At 37.1% G+C, this 25,455-nt stretch overlaps 1 protein-coding gene and 1 long non-coding RNA gene across 4 annotated transcripts in view; one reads left to right on the plus strand and one right to left on the minus strand.

Moving 5' to 3' along the window:
- The window catches only part of LOC137651397 (uncharacterized), a 281,618-nt gene that overhangs the window by 235,155 nt on the left and 21,008 nt on the right, over window positions 1-25,455 (plus strand). The window contains exon 3 of one of the 2 annotated variants that reach the window (XR_011046103.1): window positions 15,053-16,444. The exons of the other annotated variant lie outside the window; for it this stretch is intronic. This is a non-coding gene — a long non-coding RNA (uncharacterized lncRNA). Of the gene's footprint in view, window positions 1-15,052; window positions 16,445-25,455 lie in introns of those variants that run through there. 2 annotated transcript variants of the gene reach the window in all.
- Window positions 1-25,455, minus strand: part of LOC137651357 (trypsin-1-like) — a 107,045-nt gene that overhangs the window by 46,281 nt on the left and 35,309 nt on the right. Inside the window, exon 1 of one of the 2 annotated variants that reach the window (XM_068384656.1) lies at window positions 3,665-4,331. The exons of the other annotated variant lie outside the window; for it this stretch is intronic. Coding sequence (XP_068240757.1) covers window positions 3,665-3,683 — 19 coding nt within the window. The 5' untranslated portion in view covers window positions 3,684-4,331. Of the gene's footprint in view, window positions 1-3,664; window positions 4,332-25,455 lie in introns of those variants that run through there. 2 annotated transcript variants of the gene reach the window in all.

Raw genomic sequence — 25,455 nt, forward strand, 5'->3', positions numbered from 1 at the left:
ACTGCAAACACTATCGCGAAGCCACTTGCAATACTGCTAAGACAGAGTATAGATATGAGCGAGATATATGTTAAACATAAATTAGCTTATATAACACCTATCTTCAAAAGTGGATCAAGACTAGAGGCAAGCAATTATAGACCTGTTAGTCTAACATCACATATTATGAAAGTGTATGAGAGGGTAATAAAAAAGAAAATAATGAACCATTTGGTCAAAAATAATTTGTTTAATATGGGTCAACACGGTTTCGTACCTGGAAAAAGTACACAGACCCAACTGGTAGCTCACTATGAAAACATATACAATAATATGATAAATGAAAAAGACACAGATGTGATCTATCTAGATTTTGCAAAAGCCTTTGACAAGGTAGACCATAACATATTGGAGAAAAAAATGAGAAAGCATAATATTGTGGGAAAGATAGGAAAATGGGTAAAAGAATTCCTGCAAAACAGAAAACAGATAGTGGTTGCAAATGACAAGAAATCAGATGAAGCCCAGGTAATATCTGGTGTGCCCCAAGGTACGGTATTAGCTGCACTGCTATTTGTTATTATGATATCAGACATAGACTGTGATGTTGAAAACTCCGTAGTGAGAAGTTTCGCCGATGACACAAGAATAAGTAGAGAAATTACTTGTGATGAAGATAGGAACTCACTACAAAGAGATCTAAACAAAATATATGAATGGGCGGAGATAAATAGGATGGTATTTAACTCCGATAAATTTGAATCAATAAATTATGGAAACAGAGAAGGAATGGTGTATGCATACAAGGGACCTAATAATGAGACAATCACAAACAAGGAAGCAATTAAAGACCTTGGTGTAATTTTAAATAGGAATATGTTATGCAACGACCAAATAGCAACATTGTTGACTAAATGTAAAGCAAAAATGGGAATGTTATTCAGACACTTTAAAACAAGAAAAGCTGAACACATGATTATGCTTTACAAAACTTATGTGCGTAGTACACTCGAGTACTGCAATGTGATATGGTACCCACACTACCAAAAGGATATTGCGCAAATAGAGAGTGTACAAAGGTCCTATACTGCTAGAATAGAAGAAGTTAAGGACCTTGATTACTGGGAAAGACTGCAATTTTTAAAACTATACAGTCTAGAAAGGAGAAGAGAACGCTACATGATAATACAAGCATGGAAGCAAATAGAAGGAATTGCTGAAAACATCATGGAGCTTAAAGTATCAGAAAGAGCAAGCCGAGGTAGATTAATAGTACCAAAAAGCATTCCAGGTAAACTGAGAAAGGCGCACAGGACATTAATCCACTACGCACCAGCATCGATAATGCAGCGACTATTTAATGTGCTGCCAGCTCATCTAAGAAACATATCAGGAGTGAGCGTAGATGCGTTTAAAAATCAGCTCGATAAATACCTAAGATGCATCCCAGACCATCCAAGACTGGAAGATGCAAAATACACCGGAAGATGTATTAGCAACTCTCTGGTGGATATACGAGGTGCCTCACACTGAGGGACCTGGGGGAACCCAAACAAAAAAAAAAAAAATAAGGTACCAAGACTTCACTACCAACTGACTGTTATATGTTCTTAATATCACACCATTCTTCATTAATTGTCTGTTCTTCGTCTCTTAAAGTCTTTAAGACTGCAAATCGATTCCTAAATTCAATTGCAAATGTTTCTCAGTGCTCTTCTTCTAGAAACTTAGTTGTATCAAACCAAGGTATTCTATCTATCTTTCTGTTAGATGTTTTCAATTTTAATTTCAGTGTGGCAATGAGGAGCTGGTGATCACTACCAATATCTACACCTCTATAGTTTCTTACATTTCTCAGAGTCCTCCTTCTCTCCTTATTAATGGCAATGTGATCTATCTGATTTTTGTAATTGCCACAGGGGGAAGTCCATGTATACTTGTGGATGTTCTTATGCTGGAACAGAGTACCTCCAATGACGAGATTGTTTGCTGAACAGAAACTTATGGAATGTTCTGCATTTTCATTTGCAACTTCGCCAAGACCCTCGACACCCATCACATTCTCTATCCCTTGATTATTTCTTCCATCTTTAACAAATTGAAGTTGCCAATCATAATTTTCATGTCTCTCTCAGGGATCTCATCTATTATCCTCTGCAGTTCTTCATAGTATTCATCTTTCCTTTCTTCAGTGGAATCATTTGTTAGGACATAGCAAACTATAATACTCATATTGCACTGCTTTGATTTGAACTTTGCTAGTAACAGTCTACTATTTACAGCTCTCCACTCGGTTAATGCCTTTTCTGCTCTTGGTGTCATCATCATTCCTATTCTTTCTCTTCCGGCTCAATCTGATCTTCCTGAGTAAATATATATATTGCCTTGGTCTAAAGTTTCATTACCAATCCCCTTACAACGTGTTTCACTTAGGGCCAAGATATCCAAACTATATTTCATAAATTCACTCTCCACTTGCTATAACTTCCCAATCTGATTCATGGTCCTAATATTTTAATTACCTATTTTCAATTGGTCTTTAGTATTTATAAACCGGGAGATTCTTAGCACCCTACTACGCCCGGGACTGGGTTCATTCTTTCATCATCTCTATCTATGACTGACTAAATCCATAGAGGATTCATTGGCTAGATACATCAAAGGATAGCCAGTTCCTTGTGATGTGCAGTGCCTATCTAACTAAGGCAAGTGACCACTGCCGATCCATCTTATTGCTAGTAAGATTAACCGCCAGGCATCAGGAGTAGAAGCCGAAGAGACTGTTTGTCTATCGCTCCATCGCCTTAAGCCCATCCGTAACCCTGCTGCCAGTACCTTCATGGAGATTTAGGGGGGCATTCCCTCCACACCCAAAGCTCTTATTACTCCACCAATTTGCTTATCCGCTAATGCAAGTATAAGCGGGGGCAAACATGGATTGCTAAGATATATATATATATATATATATATATATATATATATATATATACTTTAATATATATATATATATATACTTTTATATATATATATATATATATATATATATATATATATATATATATATATATATATATATATATATATATATTTATATTTATATCTATATTTATGCAGTATATATATGGTGGATTTAAATCATATTCTAGAAGATGGAAAATGGTACTTGTATCCATGTACTTTAATGAAGATTTGGGTGTGTGAACTTAGTTGAAATGCGTTATGTAAATTAGTGAACACAATTTCAAACCATGGGCCCACAAATAAACAAACATCCATGTACTGTAGGTAGGTAAGAAGTAAGTAAAATAAATCAGTTTGTTCCCAGATATCAAGATTTTTTCTTCAGTGGAATGCAATGAAATGTAAATAACTAGGTGATAAAGTTAATAATAAAAAATCAAATCCTTATAAAACTGTGTCCCATATTTATACGAAAAGTATAGGTTAGGTGGTAAAATGTTTTTTCATATAGACGATCATTGCATTTTCAGTTAAATCTTGCTTCTCTCCTCTCATTTCCACGACATTTTTTTTCCACCAATTGTCGAGATTTTGAGGTCTCATAGGGGTTTGAAACTAACCTGAATTGCACGAATTATATTTGATTTCCTAGTGTTATAGCATGTGGTTACGTCTATATGTGTCTGGGTTTGTGCTATGACATCTTGTAAAAGGAAAAACTTACTGCAAATTGCTCTAGTCATATTACATCCACGATCGAGATACTGGATCGTATCTTCCGTAGGCACAGGATTTGTTAATGAAGTAGAATTTAATGATGAATTGAAGGTTACGTCGATTTCGTGAGTCAATATTGGCACAGTATATAAGGGCCTAGTAGACACAGTATTGTTTATATATCCATTGAGGATAGTACCTGTAACAGAATCATTTGACGACGCGTTGTGTGAAGCCGTTACGTTGCTTGTAGATTCTGAAAAAAAAATAACTTAGAAATTTATGTTTATTCATCATGGCTTTGAGACCCATTGAAACATCAATCAAATAAAATTTTCCAGCCGTTGCCAGAATTTAGTGTTTGAGAACAATTGTCATGCCCGATGGTAATTTATTTAAAAAATTATTTAGAATCGGTAAATCTATTGTATATACCTTAAAAAAGATCTCTTTCGATGATCTCCTTAACGTAAATCGTTTCCCCCATCTTTTTGCTAATGCTAGCCTAGTTAAAGCTATATGTGATAGTAAAATTGTACGGCATAAGAATTTTTTCTATTTTCTAACGAAATTGAGGAATGAAGTAACTAAGTACTGGCCAAAAACATTTCTTTATTTCTAGCCAATTTTCTTGTTTTATTTTTATTTGAATTAGAGCATAACTTCTATTCTCTCACTCTCTCTCTCTCTCTCTCTCTCTCTCTCTCTCTCTCGCTCTCTCTCTCTCTCTCTCTCTCTCTCTCTCTCTCTCTCTCTCTCTCTCTCTCTCTCTCTCTCTCTCTCTTAGCCCACATAGATAAATATTCACATTACAACCTTTGTCTGTTTTAAGTGTAAAAATATTTTGTAGAGAAATCTCATCATTCACCAACCATCACCTTCAAACTTCAAACATATCCCGAAACCGAAACCAAAAAAGGAAATGAAATTTCATATAAACTTAAAACTTATCTGTGTTGGCCTTCTAAAATAGGCTCCATAAGTCCATGGATCGTCATTCCATCCTCATCGTCCAACATCAATTATGTTCGCCTCTGTTGGTAACAGAAATAATGAGTGATACTTTTGAAGTAATATCTTTAAATACACACACACACACACACACACACACACACACACCCCGACAAACACCACACACACACACACACATATATATATATATATGTGGGTTCAACTAACGAGCATTATCCAAATAGTGCTGTAGTCCCCTCTTTCTCTCTCTCTCTCTCTCTCTCTCTCTCTCTCTCTCTCTCTCTCTCTCTCTCTCTCTCTCTCTCTATTTATATATATATATATACACACACACACACACACACATATATATATATATATATATATATATATATGTATATATATTTTTATATATACGTATGAATGTATATATATATATATATATATATATATATATATATATATATATATATATATATATATATATATATATATATATATGATCGGCCGTTCACTGCATAACAGATGCCTCAGACACGACATGAGCCTCCACTCCTTTCTGATCATGGACTTTCTATGCCATTCTATATGGGTAATTTTCTTAGCTCATGTATCCATCGTCTTCTCCTCCTTCCCCTGCTTAGTTTACAATCTCTAGGGGCCCATTATGTTATTCTTAATTTTCATCGATTATGTGTCATTCTTGTTATATGTCCTGGCCACGTCCATTTCATTTTCTTACATGTTTGTAGAGTATGTTCTACTTTAGTTTGCTCTCGTATCTATGTCGCTCTTCTGCTGTCTCTTAGTGTTATTCCCATCGTTATTCTTTCCATTGATATTTGAGTTGTAATTAGGTTATGGTATAAGGTTTTAGTAAGGCTCCAAATTTCTGATGTATAAGTTACTACTGGTATCACCATCCAATTAAATACTTTAGTATTCAGAGAAAGTGGCATTTTGCTTTTAATAATCTCATTTTGGTTAGAAAATGCTGTCCATCCCAGGATTATCCATCTTTTAATTTTGATCCGGGGGAAACAGTTCCAGTCCGTCTTAAGTATATATATTCATTACAATCTCTAGAGGTTCATCCATATCCATTATTTGTTGTCTGTTCATTGTCATTGAACATTATCTTAGTTCTACTCCTATTAATTTTCAGTCCTACATATCTGCTTTCTGCATTCTAACCTTCTATCCTCTTTTGCAATTCCTCCCATGATTCACTAAATAGAACTATATTATCAGCAAATCTCAAGTTGTTAAGGTATTCCCCATTGATGTTAACTCATACATTTTTCCACTCTAAATTCTTAAAAACTTCCTCTCGGCATGTTGTGAATAATTTAGGAGAGATGAGGGGTCCCTATCTAGCTCCTTTCTCAATCGAAATTTTCTCATAACCTTGCCGATAGAAATAATGAAACGCCTAAACTGGTACCAAACGCTACCGCGGGAGGAGTAAATAAAGCATTAAAAGGCATGAAAAGAGATAACGTAGTACGAGAAGATGGTGTAACAATTGATTTGATAATAGATGGAGGCGATTTTATAGTAATAAAACTTCTTGAATTATACTCAAAATTTTTGGAAGAATGCTCTATACCTACAGCTTGCAAAAACTTTATTATTATACTAATTCAACAAAAGCTAAACACAAAAGACCTTAAAATTACCTCTCAATAAGTTTACTCTCAGTAATATGTAAAGTATTATATAAAAATCTTATTAGGCTATATAGAAAGAGCGTTAGACATTAATTATCCAAGAGGGCAGACAGATTTTAAAAGCGGATATTCAACAACTGATCATATCCATGTAAGTAGCCAGCTAATAGAAAATTAATAGTATGAAAAACCACTATATATGGCATTTATAAACTGAGAAAGCTTTTAATTCTGATAAAATTTCAGCAGTAATATAAGCACTTCAAAGACTAGGAATAGATGAATCTTATGTTAGAATACTTGAAAGATATGTATATAGGAAGTACTCTACTTCAATCCTAAAACTACATAAAGATAATGAGAAAATTCCAATTAAGAAAGGAGTTAGACTTTGACAACTTCGACAAAGACAACTGTGATAACTATGACTAAGACGACGATGACTTCGACTTGTAAATTATTCACTGCATGCCTAGAAGACTTTTTAGAATTTGGATTGTGAAAATGTAAGAACTAATGTTAATCGGGAATACCTTAACAACTTATGTTTTGCAAATTATCTAATTGTGTTTTGTGAATCATGGGATGAATTGCAAGAGATGATAGAACTTTTGAATACAGAAAGCAGAAATGTAGGACTCAAAAGGAATATGAATAAAACTAACATAATGTTCAAGGAAAAGGAAGAGACAACAAATAAGAGTTATGGGTGAACATCAAGAGATGGTTTATGATTGTACATACTTAGAACAGGCAGTGTTTCCCAAGGAGACCAAAAGTAAATGAAGGATATGCATGGGGTGGAGAGCCTTTGAAATTAAAATGAGATTATGAAAAGTAAAATGCCACTTTCTATAGAAAGTATATATATATATATATATATATATATATATATATATATATATATATATATATATATATTTCAAATAAACCATATATATTTTTGATACATTAATGTCTGGATTCTCTTAACGACCTCGGGATCAGAGCCCCAGGCAAAATCACGCAAAGACAAGAGCTTGTGACCGGCTGGGAATCGAACCCTGGTCGGCAAGCTTGTATAGACAGTGACTAAACCACTTGGCCACAAAGAAAGATAAAAGCCAATGACAATTCTTCTGTACTTATACCTGTCGAATTCAGGTGTTTTGTACTTAGAATAGAAATCAACCCATCTTCACCATCGTACTAATTGGTAGTTTGTGACTTGGCATTCGATTAATGATAAATTTTGCACATTTAGACGTGTTTTTCATATTCAAATAAGCCATATATATTTTTGATACATTAATGTCTGGATTCTCTTAACGACCTCGGGATCAGAGCCCCAGGCGAAATCACACAAAGACAAGAGCTTGTGAATTCGACAGGTATAAGTACAGAAGAATTTTCATTGACTTTTATTTTTCTTCGTGGCCAAGTGGTTTTCAATCAATTGAAGTGTTTTTGAGAGACTTTTAAGTAGCCACATATGGGTGGTCTAAAAGAGAAAAAGTCATTCAAATAACTATATTGCTGAAAGATGCTCCGGGAATGGAGGTCATGTGTTGGCCGCAAGAAAGTTTAAGAAGCTATACTGAAATAAAACGACGTTTAGTTGAGAAGTATGCATTGCCTGGTACAAGAAAGGGAGACCTAAAAGAAAATTACAAACCTAAAATACGGGAAAGTAAATCCGTTCTTAGTTTTGCAACTCTCATTATTCGGGATTGCGATTCGTTTGCTACCCGGAGTGCCAATCTCCCAGAAGGTGATAAAAAGGCAATTGCCCGTAAACATATTCACAGATTAATAAACCTGTATTTATGTGGTTATTTGTTCGATGACAATCGCTTGTTAGCAGATGTAGTGAGTGCGATACAAAACATTTTGACAGTTTGCCAGAAGAAAAAAGTACTGGGAATAACGGGGCCGATTCCGAGAAGTTGGCAGCCATGATAGGAAGTCGACCCCTGAAGAGAGGTAAGGGGGAATGCAGTCAGCAGATTAGCAGTGTCTTCATATGTTGGCACTGTGGGGGAGAGGGGCACCAAGGATCCCCGCGCTGTTACACTTGTCAGGCCTACCGTCATTTATCTCGAGAGTGCCCAGCAAAAAACGCCCTGGGCGGGCGGGAAGGCTGGGGCGCATGCACACTTCCCCCCGCCCAATGTCCGAGGAAAAGGGAACACAGGAAAAGGGAGACAAGGGAGTTCGATGCCCCCCTGCATGACATCACAAACAGTAGCCGAGGAAGCGACGACGGACGTGACAGAGCAGGCACTGGGACCTCTATCGGTACCCCGGACCTTACCCCCGCTGCACTAGGGAGAGGACCAGGGAGCAGCGGCACGGCGGCCGAGGTCATTAACCCGTGCTCCATATCTCGAAATGGCCATCTGGGAATGTTAGCAGTTAGGATCGACCTGCAAGATAAATCTATCCGAGCTCTGATTGACACAGGAGCCAGTGTTTCATTGATTGAAAAAAAAAATTCTCAAATCCACTACAGCCAGTGGCATCCATTGTTCTTGACACGCCAGGAGGAAATAAATTACACATAAACCATACATCAAACGTCCAGTTCAAGGTGGGGTCTGTGAAGTTTACACATGATTTTTTTGTCTTGCCCACCTTGGGAATTCCAGGAATAGAGGCTATACTTCATATCTTATAATCAAATTTGCATTTTGGGGGGGGAAAAGATACAATAACAGTAAAAGCAGGAGGGTACATTTTGCTCGTAGAAAGTCATGAGGCAGTAAGTGCGTGTGTTAGGTCGGAGTGACATTTAAGTAAGATATCAGCTATACCTAAGAGAGGTGAAGTGTTGTCACTTAGGAGCATATCTGTGACCCTGTGTCGCCCTCTTGCGTAAGGAACCAAGGCAGTTGGTAAACCCCATGACAATTGGGCCCATATGATATTAGAGGGCTTGACAGAAATTAAAGAGAACAAAGCTAATATAACGATAGTTAATTTGTCAAATAAAAGAGCTGTTTTAGGAAGTGATTCTGTGTGTGAATTAGAGTTATGTGAAATTGTTCATAATGGGATGTTGGGAGCCACAACTCCAGCCCGCACAGATGAACGCACTCAGAATTTGATTATGCAAGCGCGAAAATTATGTCCCTCAGAATATCAGCCTGTAGTTAGTAACATTGTCAATAATTATTTTGATATAATTGCAATTGGAGATGAGCCTCCCGGGAGGAATGATCGATTTCCCTTTAGCATTGAAACTGGGCAGACGGAGCCGATCAGGTCAAGGCCTTATAAGGTACCCATTCATTTCCTGGGAGAGATAGAAAGGGAAATTAATAAATTAAGGGAACAAGGGATAATCGAGGAGAGCGAATCCCCTGGGCTTCTCCAATTGTAGCTGTTAGGAAAAAGGATGGCTAGGTAAGATTGTGTGTTGATTATAGGATATTGAAAGTAATCACTAAGGATAATGCATTCCCTTTGCCCTGAATAGAAGAATTACTTGTGAAAGTACGGGATAGCAAATGTTTTACAACTGTTGATTTAAAATTTGGATACTATCAAATACCCATTCAGGAAGACAGTAAATGTAAAACGGCATTTATAGCTAACGATCAATTATTTCAGTTTAATTTTCTTCCTTTCGGTGTTGAAAACGCTCCAAGTCATTTTTCTAGAGTAATGATGGCGGTTTTGTCGCCCTTAATTGGTCATAATGTTCTTGTTTATTTAGATATCATAATTACAGGGAAAATGGCCGATGAATATAATAATAATATTTGTAAAGTTTTAGAAGCATTCCGACGTAATGGTATGAAAATAAATTTGTCAAAGTGCAAATTTTTCTGTAAACAGGTCGAATTTTTAGGTCACATAATAACCCCAGAAGGTATCCAACCCTGCCCCAGTAAAGTAGCGGCTATTACAGATTTCCCCAGGTCACGTAACTCTAAAGAAGTAGCTGGGTTCCTTGGGCTCACTGGGTATTACCGTAAATTCATAAGAGGTTCTGGAGAGATAGCGAGACCCTTAGATGCTTTAAAGAAACAAAAAGTAATAAATTGGGGAGAGGAACGAGAAAGGGCTTTTAACCATTTGAAAGCTGCCTTAACTAGCAATGAATTACTCGCATATCCTAGATTTGATCGCACGTTTTTAGTGACAACAGATGCGAGTAGCATAGCTATTGGTGGCGTAGTGTCTCAACGAGATGATAAAGGTAGAGAGAGACCCATTTGTTTTGCTTCCCGGGCGTTAAAAGGGGCAGAAAAGAATTATAGTACATTCGATAGAGAGGCTTTGGCTATTCTTTGGGTTCTAGAAAGGCATCGGTTCTTTTTATTAGGTCAGTCGATTGAGTTGCAAAGTGATCATCGCCCCCTACGTGATTTGTATTATAAAAGTGATTTGACCTCTCATCAAGCGAGATGGATTGAGAGACTATTAGAATTTAATATAAAGGGTTTTCACCACATAGAAGGTAAGGCTAACAAGGTAGCTGATGCTCTCTCTAGAAGTGCAGTAATAGGAGTAACAACCAGGGCACAAATGGGGAACGAAGAACGTAACCAAAATACTGAAGACCCCCATCATGATAGAGAAAATAGAGAACGGGATGACAGTTCTCGGGATGCACATGCAGTAAACGGGAGAGAGAGAGAGAGAGAGAGAGAGAGAGAGAGAGCCGAGCCCGGAGAGAGAGAGAGAGAGAGAGCCGACTCGGGAGAGAGAGAGAGAGAGAGAGAGAGAGAGAGATGAATATATGTGGATGACCGAGGACATGAGCAGGGGTGTCCAGAATGTATGCCCTGATGATGCAGGTTTGATTGACTTGGGAGGTTGGGACATAAAAGAAGTACGAAAGGGACAGAAAAAAGAGGAATAGATGGAAAGAGTGTGAGCAGTGATTAAAGGGAAATCGGAGAGTTATCCGTCATTTCTGAATGTGCCTCGTGAGAAATTTTCTATTGAAAATGATATCTTATATTGTGCTTACGAGAAGAAGGGAGGGGAATTTTGTGCAAGGGTAGTTCTTCCTCCCTCTTTAATTAAATGAGCCATCCACATTGTACATACAAGTCCGTATGCAGGGCATTTAGGGATTGATAGAACATTAAGGAGAGCACGTGAATCCTTCTTTTGGTTAAGAATGAAAAAGTCTATATTGAATTATATAAAAGGTTGTCATGCTTATAACTGTTTCAAAGAACATAAAAACACTGTACCGGAAGCCAGAAAGTGGCCGATTGTTCCCATTAAATTCTATAGAGTGCATATGGATGTAGTAGGACCATTTCCTACTGGGTTAGCACAACAAGTATATATGTATATTTGTGGATGCATTTACTTGGTACACTCATACTTACGCAATGTTGGATAAATCTGCAATTTCATTAGCCCAGGTCCTGTGCTCTTTCATTACTAGGTTTGGTTTCCCGAAAATTTTGATAAGTGATAATGGTCTTAAGTTTATAAATGAGGTGGTGAAATCGGTCACGGACTTGATGAAAATTGAACACTTTTCAGTGACCGCATATAGGCCTTCTGCAAATAGCTTAGTAGAGTCGCATAATAGGGAAGTAGAGCGAATTTTGCGTTACTTAGTGGCTGATGACCCCCTTCATTGGCATGCCATGCTTCCTACAGCTGAGCTAATTTTGAACATTGCATATAATGCTTCGCTCAGGGACACGCCTTTTTTTTTAGTGTATGGACAGGATCCTGTTTTACCATATACGGTTCTCATAAATTTGCAACAATTGCCAAATTATTCAACTGAGCAATACTGTGTATATTTATTAAATTTATTGAGGAGAGTAATGAACACCACTGAAAGGTTTTTGAAAAGAGCTAATGAAAATCACAGCTCAAAGTATGATGGTCGGTTCAAAATCACACCGGTAAAAGTATTTGTGGGCACTCGTGTGTATTTGAAATGATTACAACCTAGGAAACACAAACTAGATCAAGCGTATTTGGGTCCTTACCGAGTAAAGATGGTTAAGTCTAACACATTTGTGATACAAAGTATTGTTAATGGTGCAGTGTTTGAACATCATCAGGCACACATACATGTGGTACCTGTAGAGGTAGTTTTCAAAAGTGTTCCTCCTTACCCCTGCATACGTGACATCCCTCGAGTTGATGAGTAGAAATGTTTTTTTTTTCCTTGCTATTGTTGTTGTTTGTACAGACCTCATTTCTTCTTTCGACGTGTTTCAAGTAAACGTGATGATAACAATGTCTTGTGTTGATGCTAAATTTATACGTAAAATGTTGTGGTAATTTTGCTATGTGTGTAAATACGTATAACATTGTTGAGTGAACCTAAAAACAATGAGAGGTTGAATAGGTCACGTGAGATCCGTCAGGCGGTTTCTTTATATATGATTCCTGGTTGCTGGGGCCGGGACGGATCCCGAATGGCAAGTGGCTGCGGGATTAAAGTTCAGCCTTGAGGATAGGCAGTGTTGAGAATGTGTAGATGTGAATACCCTATACTTAATGTTATAATAGAAGGGCGGGAAGATAAATGATTTTCTCTGGAAAACGGCTAGTGACCACCGATTGAAAGTTGAAAGTGCAAATGTTGTAGCGATTTGAATAAATGGTGAAACGGTGGTAGTGAGATGTGTTGCGAAATTGTGCCTTAAACCCGGACAAGTAAAATCGAGGGATGAAGGAATATCTATTCCTAACCCTGTCCCGCCCAAGAAGCCTGTGTTGCCGCAACCAGAGGGAGGTTATTGATGAGGCTATATAGACCTGATATTAAGATTTTTTTTTTTCACTTTGGGTATTCTGTGCTTTGGTTGCAGAGGTCTTAAGAAGAAATGAGTGGAATTATTGATATTGTTTTGTGTACATTGTTACATGCAATATTTTTTTTTTTTGGGGGGGGGGTGATTTCTACATATATATTTTATGTTGCATTTCCTTTTAGTACATGCCATGCCTATTCCAGGTTGGAGTGTCCTCTATATATCATTAACTAGTGAGGGCGAGTGCGCACCTCCTCCCTGAGTGAGGACCTTGGTGGGGGAGTAATGTCCTAATTCGTGTATGTAGATGTCTTGTATAACAATGTAAATGAACTCAATATTCATGAGTATTCTACAAAAACCTATGTGTCTGCTTGTTTTGCAATAGCTGCATTTTGATAACGAAGGCAGTAGTTAGTTGCCGATGAGCACTCGCGTTGATAAGTCCCTCACCTGAGAAGGTGGATTGTGCAATATGTACTTTCGAACAAATCTTTAATAATAAATGAAGAAAACCCATATGCCGACGTCTCATTATCCGTCTGCACGGGGTCATATATATATATATATATATATATATATATATATATATATATATATATATGTATGTATATATATATATATATATATATATATATATATATATACTGTATATATATGTATATACATATATATATATATATATATATATATATATATATATATGTACATGTATATATATATATATATATATATATATATATATATATATATGTATATATGTATATATATATGTATATATATATGTATATATATATATATATATATATATGTATGTATATGTATATATATATATATATATATATGTATGTATGTATGTATGTATGTATATATATATATATATATATATATATATATATATATATATATATATATATATATATACATATACAGGATATATAGGCATAGGAGGAGATGATGATGATGATGATATACAGTATATATATATATATATATATATATATATATATATATATATATATGTGTGTGTGTGTGTGTGTGTATATATATATATATGTATGTATATATATATATATATATATATATATATATATATATATATATATATATACAGTATATATGTATATATATATACATACACACACACACACACATATATATATATATATATATATATACATATACATACATATATATATATAAGTTCGTGTGTGTGTGTGTGTAAGCTTGTATTTGTACCTTTTTCATAATTTATTATTTTCTTCTAACAGAGGTTGGCTCACAATAAAATAAAAGACAATGGTATTCACCAATTAAGTTCACAGTGAAACTGCTTAATTAGGGATAAACACTGTGTGCAGAATACATCTGCACTACTAGCTGCTCCATATGTCAACATACTTCTTGCTATGATCATGCAGAAGAACAAATCCTCCATCATCAGTCAGCCAGGAAATATTAATTAAATACCCCCTGACCTCCAACTGTCTACAAATTTTATAGTGGGGCAGCATATGAAACCTTTCGTGCACATTGTGATACAACCGCAAAATTTTGCACAAATGTACATTAATCTATTGTGAACATTTTCAGGTATTGGGCCACTTGAAATTCTCTCTTTACATCCGCCATATTGGAAATCAAAATGGGCACCACTTGAAATCTATGTTTGCTATGATATTTGGATACAATGAAGCTATTGACTTGGTTCTGGTATCGAATTGTATAATTTTTGGGGGGCAAGAAATCCAATGGTGGTAATTGCCAATTGGTATTGTCAAGTATTTGCAGTCATATTGACTTTGAAAATGGTCGCCACTTAACTATTACATTTGCAATTATCTAATGTAGCTATTTACTTTAATTCTGGTGTCTAAGTGTATATTTAAGTGGTGGTGGTAGTGGTAGTCGGTGGTGGTGGTAGTTGTAGTGGTAGTAATTGTGGTGATGGTAGTGGTAGTTATAGTGGTAGAGTAGTGTAATATTTTTGATAGTTGTGGTACAGTAGTGCTGACTGCAGAAATGTAAACATTGTCACTTTCATTGCAGGTTCAAGAGACAGTTCCACCATGTCCAAAAGCTTCAGACGAGCTGCTTCTCCTGGTGAGTGAACTTCACCATCAACATCACCCCACCTCACCACAACTGACTGGAAGTTATACCTCGTATGTCAAGAGGAGAAGACGAAGACACTGACCAAACCTGACCAACCAAAAAGAGAAGACATTGGAAGAGGGTACGGTTTACACACAGAGAATTTGGTCAAATTTAGTGAACTTGGAGAGCTTCTACGATCAATTCACCTGGAGGGACTTCATGATGGTTGTGGCATTGAAGCTGCAATGTTGCACATGGTGCAAAATGTCATCAAGAAAGGTGAGAACAATGATGAACAAGCTGTACGCAAACACACCAGGTTACATTCACGCTCATCGAGTACTGAGAAGAAAGTCCCAGAAACGTGTTTCTTATGTAAGCAACCTGCTGGGGCTAACAGTCTTCGTTGGAAGCCCAGTATCACTCACGTTGCTTGATAGGACTTTACAATTGCATAAAAAAGGTTTTATCAACAGGATCACAGGACACACACCAAGAGGAAGAAATGTTGTCAGAGTTTTTTGCTGAACTCGTTCATCCTCTACAATGAAGAAACGATACAAGAGGAGGAGATGGCATCAGTATTCAGATTGGGTGACCTTGTACAGCTCTATCAGTCCAGAATGAAACTGCTAGGAGTCCAGGTGGACTCGAAAGTCCACTACACATGAATGAAACTGAGACTGCTGGCTCAGTCTCCTGACATGCAGGCATACACCAAGGTTAGAGACATCCTGATGGCATTTGAAGATGTCGTTGCTCTTACCAAAGCTAGGGAGCTGGACAGTGATAGTTATGCAGTCCATCTGGTCCATGCTGCACAGATTGTTCACCATCACGTTTGTAGAAGCCAAGCCCTTCACAGGATTCTCTGAAGGATGACAAGAAGAATCTCTGTTACCATTGCTGCAAGCCCTAGTCAGTATGATCCTAGAGAAACCCGACATCAAGGAATAGATGGTAGACACTAACCCTGCATCAGTTTCCATAGCCCAGATACTGAAGTTCAACCGCATCAAACACAAGCGAACAGATGGCACCAAATCATCCACCAGTGTCACGCATAGTGTTGCACAGGAGACCCCACTTCCAAATTACATAGGGATGATGTCCTACCTTGTCCTGAGCATCTCCTATGATAAATTGCTCCAGCTCTCAGCACATATGGGTAACAGTGTCTGCCAAGAGTATCACAGAGTTAGAATGGTGTGCCCTCTGAAAATGAGTGCAAAGTGTTCACAACTGCCTTTCTAGACTACATAGATCACAACTCCAGTGCAACAACATCAAAGAAATCTTTCTATGGTACCACTATCTCCATGATACAATACCCTTCTTACACTGGTGAAGGAGTGGATCGGAGCATCATCATTGTTGGAGGATCTGGGGATGGCACGTCCCCTTGCCACAACATCAAGCTTTTACAATGGCATCATTGACCAGAAGAGACTTCAAGCAGCACTCTGGTGAAGAATACTAATGGCTAGGCAATACAAAGTGAGTTCTGGAAGACTACATTGAGACAGTGGAAAATTACAACACATCTTAGTCTGCATTTCATGCCAGTCGACAGCCACCAGATGCTTAAATCATTGTCCAAACATTGCTGATTCCATTCTTCCTAGAGAGTTCCCATACAATGGCCATGATCAGACACTCAATGGAGGTCTTGATGAATACTGTAGAACACCTGAATGCTGGACAGATACCAGTGGTCACCTTTGATCAGCCACTGCTTGCTTTGGCCAAGCAGATACAGTGGAAGTGGCCAGAGAGCTATGGTGAAGACTAGATAGTGGTGATGTTTGGTGGTCATCACATAGAGATGGCGGCACTGTAAAAACTGGGGGACTGGCTGCAGGGTAGTCGTTGGATGCAAGCACTTATGGAAGCCAAGATTGTGACAACAGGTACAGCAGATTCATTCCTGCGATCCTCCCACGTTTTGTGCACAAAAAGAGCACTCCAAGTGACTGCAGGAGCACTTTGCATCCTGCAATATCGTGCCTACAACCACAACTGTCTGGGAGAAACCAGTGATATAAAACTTCCTCTGTTTGAAGACTTGTGTTGTCAGAGAGGAGAATATATCCCCCAATTTTGCTAGTGGGCACCCATGCTGGAACAGTTCTATTATATGTACATTCTTTCAGGCAGGGATCATTCATGATGTACCTCGATAATCTGACAGAGCTGGTTCCTTGGTTCCATGCACTGGATCACACCCACTATGCTAGGTGGATACCAGTGCACTTGAAGGACATGGCTAAAATCATCACAAAACACCTAAATATAGCCAGGAAATTAAGGGAAGACCATTTCACCGATTAGAAACCATAGACAATGTTCTCTTCAATCCTGATTGACTAGGCACATGAACATCAAAGGAGATGGTGGAGCAGTTGAGTTCACTGACAATTCTAGTGCCCTACATTACTGCATGGTTGCGGGACTAGAAGTTGCCATTATAATTGACGAATTCCAGGATTGGAGCCAACACTGGAGACGGCAAACAGCAGACACACGTTATCCTGATCAGATGCCAAGTGTACAGGGCTCATTTATGAAAGATGTTCGCTCTCTCGTCGATGTCATAGAGAAGATGGGCAACCCATTCTAGGAGGAGAGTTAGGATGTGCTCAAACTTGACACAAAGGAGATTGCAAGTCCTACTGTTATGGAGACTGATGAATGTCAAGAAGATTGGCCAAGAGCAGTTTGAGTTTTTCACCAGAGATTGCCTGTTACACAGAACAAAGGCAGTGGACATCACCTCATCTCAATCAAGAATAATTGTGAACTCTTTGCACACCTGTACATTGGCTGCTAGATGGGAGATGGAGACCTTTATGAGCTCTTTCGTCACGAGAATCAGGAATGTCCTCCCGCACTGTCTGATGTTGGAAGTCAACACTGTTCCAAGAATGATCTACTCACATGCTTGGAAGAAGTCTACGATGTAGACACAGAGACTCCTGTACCGACCTGTATTGTGCCTGGTGGAGATTGATGGGGTGTGTGAGACGCTGCAAGCTCAAAAAGGCTGCCCTTCAGTGCACAGCCCTATGTGATTGTGAAGGGCTCTGCACATGACAGTGATTCCACAACATGCATGTGTATGTATCAATGCTGAACTCATTAACATTGTTTATGTACATGTATCTTCAGTGCCAGTGTATACCTAGCCTCAGATAGAAGACCATTGTAGAATATCATTCTTTCGAAAGTATTGTGTTGAATTAAATATTTGGCTAGATGATTTCTGAATACAATTATATAACAGACTGATAGACAATACCAAGTGGAAACTAGCACCATTGGATTCCTTGCCCCCCCCCTCCAAAAAAAAATATATTTAGATGCCAGAATCAAGTCAATAGCTTCATTATGTCCTAAGATGATAACAAACATAGATTTCAAGTGGCTGCCATTTTGAGATTCAATATGGCTGACATAGAGAAAGAATTCCAAGTGGCCCAATATCAGAAAATGTTCGTAACATATTAATGTACACTTGTGCCAAAATTGGTGCCTGTATCACAAAATGTACCATTACTTTGAATATATGAGCTATTGTCTTTATTTTGTTCCCAAACTGGTCCTTGACTTTATACAGAAGGTTCTGAGCCTGGTGTGGAAAAGCTGCATCTTTGTCACCACTCTGGCTTATAAACTCAAGCAATAGAAAACAAAATGGCATGTTTATTTTCTAACACCTCGGTTTGTATCTGACAACAAAATTTACCAAAGACATTTTTATGACAAGATTAGTTTTATGATGGCTTTCTCTTTAAGAAACTGCATGGCATGAATTATGCTATGCTGCTTTCTTGGCAGTGAGTCGATATTCCACACAATATTTTTAATCCGTTGATTTCTGGAACACTGGGCCCGATGAGCCAGTGTATGGTAACCTGACCATGTTGCAATTTTTATTTATGGCTCTTCCATCCCACCTAATTTTTCCCTAGCTCTCCCACAAAACAAAACAAAATTTAGGAATCACTTTTTGTCAGACCTTAGAATGCTGCTATTACTTCTTGTTTTAATTAAGGGATTTTTACTTGAAACCTCTAATTCATCTGTTGAGATTTCCTTACAGTGTTTTACAGCTGAATAATTTTTGCGACAGAATAGAAGATATCTTAAAAGTAGGCCTGATCGCCCTGTAACACTGTTAATTGGTTGGTGGTGTCAGCATATTTGTCACTTTCCAAATGTTGACCTCATAATATTTTCCCAAATTTTGTCAGTAATTGGCCTAGTCTGATGTCTTCGTCTGAATTTTTTTTACATATAAAGCATATGTCCATTATGTAATGATCGCTCATGGACCTAAGAAGAGATAGAGAGCTACTGTGAGTTGTGGAAACCAAGCGATAAGAAATAATTCTTAGGAAGCCTTTTTTAGGGCACCTGATACATCTGCTTTTATTCTCTTAAAGATTTGATATTTCAAATAATTGAAAATGATAAAAATGGATAAGAAAGTATTTTAGCTTCTCCAGAAATGCAGGATTTAAAGGCTTGGGTGTTTTTAAGAAGATATCTATATCACTGTCATTGTTAAAATGCCCATTTAGGTCTTGTGAATGTAAACAATACAAGAAATGTAAACAAAACAGTTTTATGGATTGTACTTGTAGAGGACTCCGGGAAGTAAGTTTTACTGAAATATCATTGTAAAACTAAGGATAGTTTCCTTAGTAGTGAGGAAAATATCCCCAAGGTTTGTAAACAAAATACCACTTGTTTATGCAAAGATGATAAAATAATATAAACTGTTCTAGCTGTTGATTTTCTAAGCCTAGGGAATTACTTAGTGGTAAGCGTTTAGTTTTTACTTCATATTGAATTGCATTAGTTTCTATTATTTCTGTTGATTGTTCTTCATCCATTTTCCCTAACTCGTCAGGACTTGATGTTGGACAAACTGTACTGTTCTAAAAAATATCAATCACTTCAGTATTCACTAAAACAGTGTTTTCTGAAGCATAAAGGCTTGTAGCCATTTTACATGAACAACCCATAATTTTAACATGAAGTCCAGAAGCTCCAAAAGACTTTGCATACTTCTTGGCTATGGAATTTTGTTCTGTAACTTGACTTGTTCAGCTAACACCCAGTTTCTGCTAAAAGAATCATTCAAAGAAATAAGTGTTTATTCTGACTGGAAAGAGCAAACTGACATAAAATTTAGAGAATCTAAAATTTACAAACATTATGGCTCCACGTATAGTCCAAGTATAATAACCACCAATGGTGTAATTATACAAAAGAAATGTACAATAAAACAAGAGAGCATGTATATGCACAGTGGAAGGAGTTAATTAACTAGAAGAGGGGAATTACTAAGGGTACATGCATGAAGGATTCAGAGTTAGGACAAAACATTAGAGATTGTGCTTGATAATGGGACATAATTTCTGAAAGCTGAATATAAAGTAGTTAAAATGGCTGGAAGTGTCCATAATCAGTACTTGAGACCATGCTAAAGATTTTGTAAAGGGTAGAAGTAGTTACCTCACGTCATTTCTTGGGTGGGGTACTTTGGGTGTTGCTGGCAGGGATACTGGACTACAATAAAGGACTGGAAGTCCTTGATCAATACCCAGGACCCTATTAAAGATTTTGTAGAAGGTTGGAAATTGTTACCTCATAAAATGAACTAGGTCATTTCAAGGGTGTGGTACTTGGGTGTGAGTTAGCATGGGTACATGAGCACAATAAATGTCTGGAAGTGTCCCTGCTAATGATTTTGTAGAAGGTTGGAAGTGGCTACCTCATAAGATGAGCTAGGTCATTTCTGGAATGGAATACTTTGGGTGAGGCTAGCATGGGTAAGCAACCACAGTAAATGATTGGAAGTGTCTATTATCAATACCTGAAACCCTGCTAACGCTTTTGTATATGGTTGGAATGGTGACCTCGTGAAATGAACTAGCTCATTCCTGGGGTTGGATACTTTTTTTTGTGGCTGGCAGGGGTACCCAACCACAATAAATGATTGGAAGTGTCCATTATAAATATCTGAGACCCTGCAAAAGATTTTGTAGAAGGTTGGAAATGGTTACCTCATGAAATGAACTAGTTCAGTTTGGGGTGTGGTACTTTGGGTGTGGCTAGCAGGGCTACCCGACCACAATAAATGGCTGGAAGTGTCCATTATCAATAATTACCACCCTGTAAAAGATTTTGTAGATGGTTGGAATTGGTTACCTCATGAAATAAACTAGGTCATTTTTGGGGTGGGATACGTTTTGTGTGGCTGGCAGGGGTACCCATCCGCAATAAATGGCAGGAAGTGTCCATTATAATTAACTGAGACACTGCTAAAGATTTTATAGAAGATTGGAAGTGGTTACCTCATGAAATGAACTAGCTCATTTTGGGGTGTTGTAGTTTGGGTGTAGCTGGCATGGGTACTTAACCACAATAAATGACAGTGTCTATTATTAATACCTGAGACCCTGCCAAAGATTTTGTAGAATGTTGGAAATGGTTACCTCGTGAAAGGAACTAGGTCATTTCTGTTGTGTGGCTGGTAAGGGTACCCGACAACAATAAATGTCTGGGTCACTGCTGAAGATTTTGTAGAAGGTTGCAAGTACTTGCCTCATGAAATTAACTAGAATCTTTCTGGGGTGTGGTACTTTGGGTGTGGCTGGCATGGGTATCTAACCACAATAAATGACTGTAAGTGTCCATTATAAATACCTGAGACACTGCTAAAGATTTTGTAGAAGGTTGCAAGTACTTGCCTCATGAAATCAGCTAGGTCATTTCTGTGGTGTGGTACTTTGGATGTGGCTGGCAGGGGTACCCGAGCAGAATAAAGGGCTAGAAGTGTTCATTATCAATACTTTATACCCTGTAGAGGGTTGGAAGTGGTTAAATCATGAATTTGGTCATTCCTGGGATTGGGTAATTTTTCAATGATTGGCATGAGTACTCGACCACAATAAATGACTGGAAGTGTCCACTATTAATACCTGAGACCTTACTAAAGATTTTCTAGAAGTGAGAAGTGGATACCTCATGAAATAAATTAGGTCATTTCTGGAGTGTGGTACTTTGGGTGTGGCTGGCAGGGGTTACCGCCCACAATAGATGGCTGCAAGTGCCCATTATCAATACCCGAGACCCTGATAAAGATAGTATAGTGTTTTTGAAGTGGCTACCTTACAAAGCTGATCTAGGTTATTTCTAGTGGGTTACATAATTATGACTGGCTGGGAAACCCCACCTCAAGAAATGACTGATAATTATATTATCTAGTATTAAAGGTGTTGATAATGAAATATTAGATTGAATGGACCAGTTACCATAAAAAGCTGACCTGGGCAATTTCTTTTCAAATTTGATATTATATCATGACGCCCACTAGAAGATGAAGATATACCTATACCTCCAAGGAAAATTTTACGCCTTCCCAGCCACCAAGACCCCACATGGGTTCCTGCTCTATTACAATAGATCTTCAACTGGATTTTTACGACATTTACTTTTATTTTAAACCTTTTTTGATCTAAGACTCTAAGAAATACAAAAGTTATTGACTTCATTATGCATTAAGCATTTGGACGAAAATACTTTTGGAGCCTCATAAATATTTGCGCTATTCCCATTTTTTCAGAAGATGAATCGAGCAGATGAATTATTGGGCAAAGGTTTCTTGGTGGATAATTTTATTTCATGCTCTTCTTATTTCACGTCCTTTATTCCTTTAACCTTTTAGCTGATGTATGTTTGTTTATTTGACATGGTCTGCCGACTTGTTTGCTTCCAAATCTTATAGATTTCTTTTAGGGTTTTTATAGTTTCATGATGAAGTGTGTTATAAGCGTATATGCTGTTCTTGTTGATTTTATCTTGTTTTCCATTTTTGTTTATTTAATTTGAAGAGTTTTATTCTATTCATCAAATGTACGGGGGTGAAAAGTTAAGTTCTCTTCAACTTCGAAAGTAATCCAGGCTTGGAATTTATTTGTTAAAATTCAATATACATAAGTTAGGTATCTGAGACTATAGCAATCATTTTCTACACATTTACTGTTAAGCATCTCACGATAATCCAATTTTCTCTCTGAAATTTTAATTTGAACTATATGTTAGGCACCGTTATTCATTCGTTGATTTGAAAAGCTTAGTTTTTTATCATCAATTTATTAGACGGTTGTCAATTTATAATAAAAAAAAAAAACTATGAATATAGTTGCCATCAAATATTTTGCCTAACAAATATAAACTCTTAACATAATTCTTGTGGTGTAGTGGTTCCAGTTCTAACAGAGGTTTCAATCAAAGCTGAAGCCAAAGTTTATGGACTTCTTATTATTATTACTATCCAAGCTACAACCCTAGTTAGAAAAACAAGATGCTATAAGCCCAGGGGCTCCAACAGGGAAAAATAGCCCAGTGAGGAAAGGAAATAAGGAAATAAATAAATGAAGAGAACAAATTAACAATAAATCATTCTAAAATAAGTAACAACGTCAAAACAGACATGTCATATATAAGCTATTAACAACATCAAAAACAAATATGTCATAAATACACTATAAAAAGACTCATGTCCGCCTGGTCAACAAAAAAGCATTTGCTCCAACTTTGAACTTTTGAAGTTCTACTGATTCAACCACCCGATTAGGAAGATCATTACACAACTTGGTAACAGCTGGAATAAAACTTCTAGAGTACTGCGTAGTATTGAGCCTCGTGATGGAGAAGGCCTGGCTATTAGAATTAACTGCCTGCCTAGTATTACGAACAGGATAGAATTGTCCAGGGAGATCTGAATGTAAAGGATGGTCAGAGTTATGAAAAATCTTATGCAACATTCATAATGAACTAATTGAACGACGGTGCCAGAGATTAATATCTAGATCAGGAATAAGAAATTTAATAGACCGTAAGTTTCTGTCCAACAAATTAAGATGAGAATCAGCAGCTGAAGACCAGACAGGAGAACAATACTCAAAACAAGGTAGAATGAAAGAATTAAAACGCTTCTTCAGAATAGATTGATCACCAAAAATCTTGAAAGACTTTCTCAATAAGCCTATTTTTTGTGCAATTGAAGAAGACACAGACCTTATATGTTTCCCAAAAGCAAATTTGCTGTCGAGAATCACACCTAAAATTTTGAAACAGTCATACATATTTAAAGAAACATTATCAATACTGAGATCCGGATGTTGAGGAGCCACCGTCCTTGACCTACTTACAATCATACCCCATAATTTGCACCATGCACTAATTCTAGCTAAATCTCTATTAAGGGATTCACCAACCCTAGATCAACATTCAGGGGATGGAATTGATGCAAAGAGTAGCATCATCTGGATATGCAACAAGCTTGTTTTCTAGGCCAAACCACATGTCATGTGTATATAGTATGAAAAGTAATGGACCAAGAACACTACCCTGTGGAACACCGGATATCACATTCCTATAATCACTATGGTGCCCATCAACAACAACTCTTTGAGATCTATTACTTAAAAAATCAATATTAATGCTAAGAAACGATCCACCCACTCCCAACTGTTTCAGTTTGAAAACAAGGGCCTCATGATTAACACGGTCAAAGGCAGCACTAAAATCAAGGCCAATCATACGAACTTCCCGACCACAATCAAGGGATTTCTGTACAGCATTGGAGATTGTGAGAAGGGCATCACATGCTCCAAGACCTTTACGAAAACCATTGCACCATAGGGAGAAACACCTTAGTCTATTATCCTCTAATATGCTGCTGATTCCTCTACTCTATCCAAAGGATATCTGTTAATACTGCAAAAAGGATCAAACTTGGTTTGATTATTCTTTTAGGCACTTGTTCAGAAATAAACATAAAGTTCAAGAGTTTGTGACAGAATTTTAGTCAGTTGAAGTACAAGAAGTTTACTGAAAGCTTCATGGAAAGTAATAAAGTTTATAGATTTGTAAAATTCAATTATAATTGAAATCAAAACTACTATAAACAGCCTCATTTTAAACCCTATTCTTTCCTTATTACACAATTATGGAGACTTAAAGACTAAACATTCCATGATTGATGGTTTCCCATATTATAAATGCTCTTTGAGTTCCTTTTTGCCAAAATTTATTTTTCCGTTCATTGGAGGTTCCATAGATACGAGATAATCTTGATAATTTGTTTGGAGAAAATCTATATTTTACAACACATTCCCAATTTACCAAATTTTATAATTTCCTTTTTCATGTGAGAAGAATTTGTGTAATGCTGTACTTGCTTAACAATTTCTAGCTAATTTTCATCCTTCTTGTGCTCTTTAAGATCACTAAAACATTTACATTCAAGCCTTTGTAATAACACCCAAATAAAGACA

The sequence above is a fragment of the Palaemon carinicauda genome, chromosome 1 (genome assembly GCF_036898095.1).
Source record: "Palaemon carinicauda isolate YSFRI2023 chromosome 1, ASM3689809v2, whole genome shotgun sequence".
NCBI classification, from domain to species: Eukaryota; Metazoa; Arthropoda; class Malacostraca; order Decapoda; family Palaemonidae; genus Palaemon; species Palaemon carinicauda.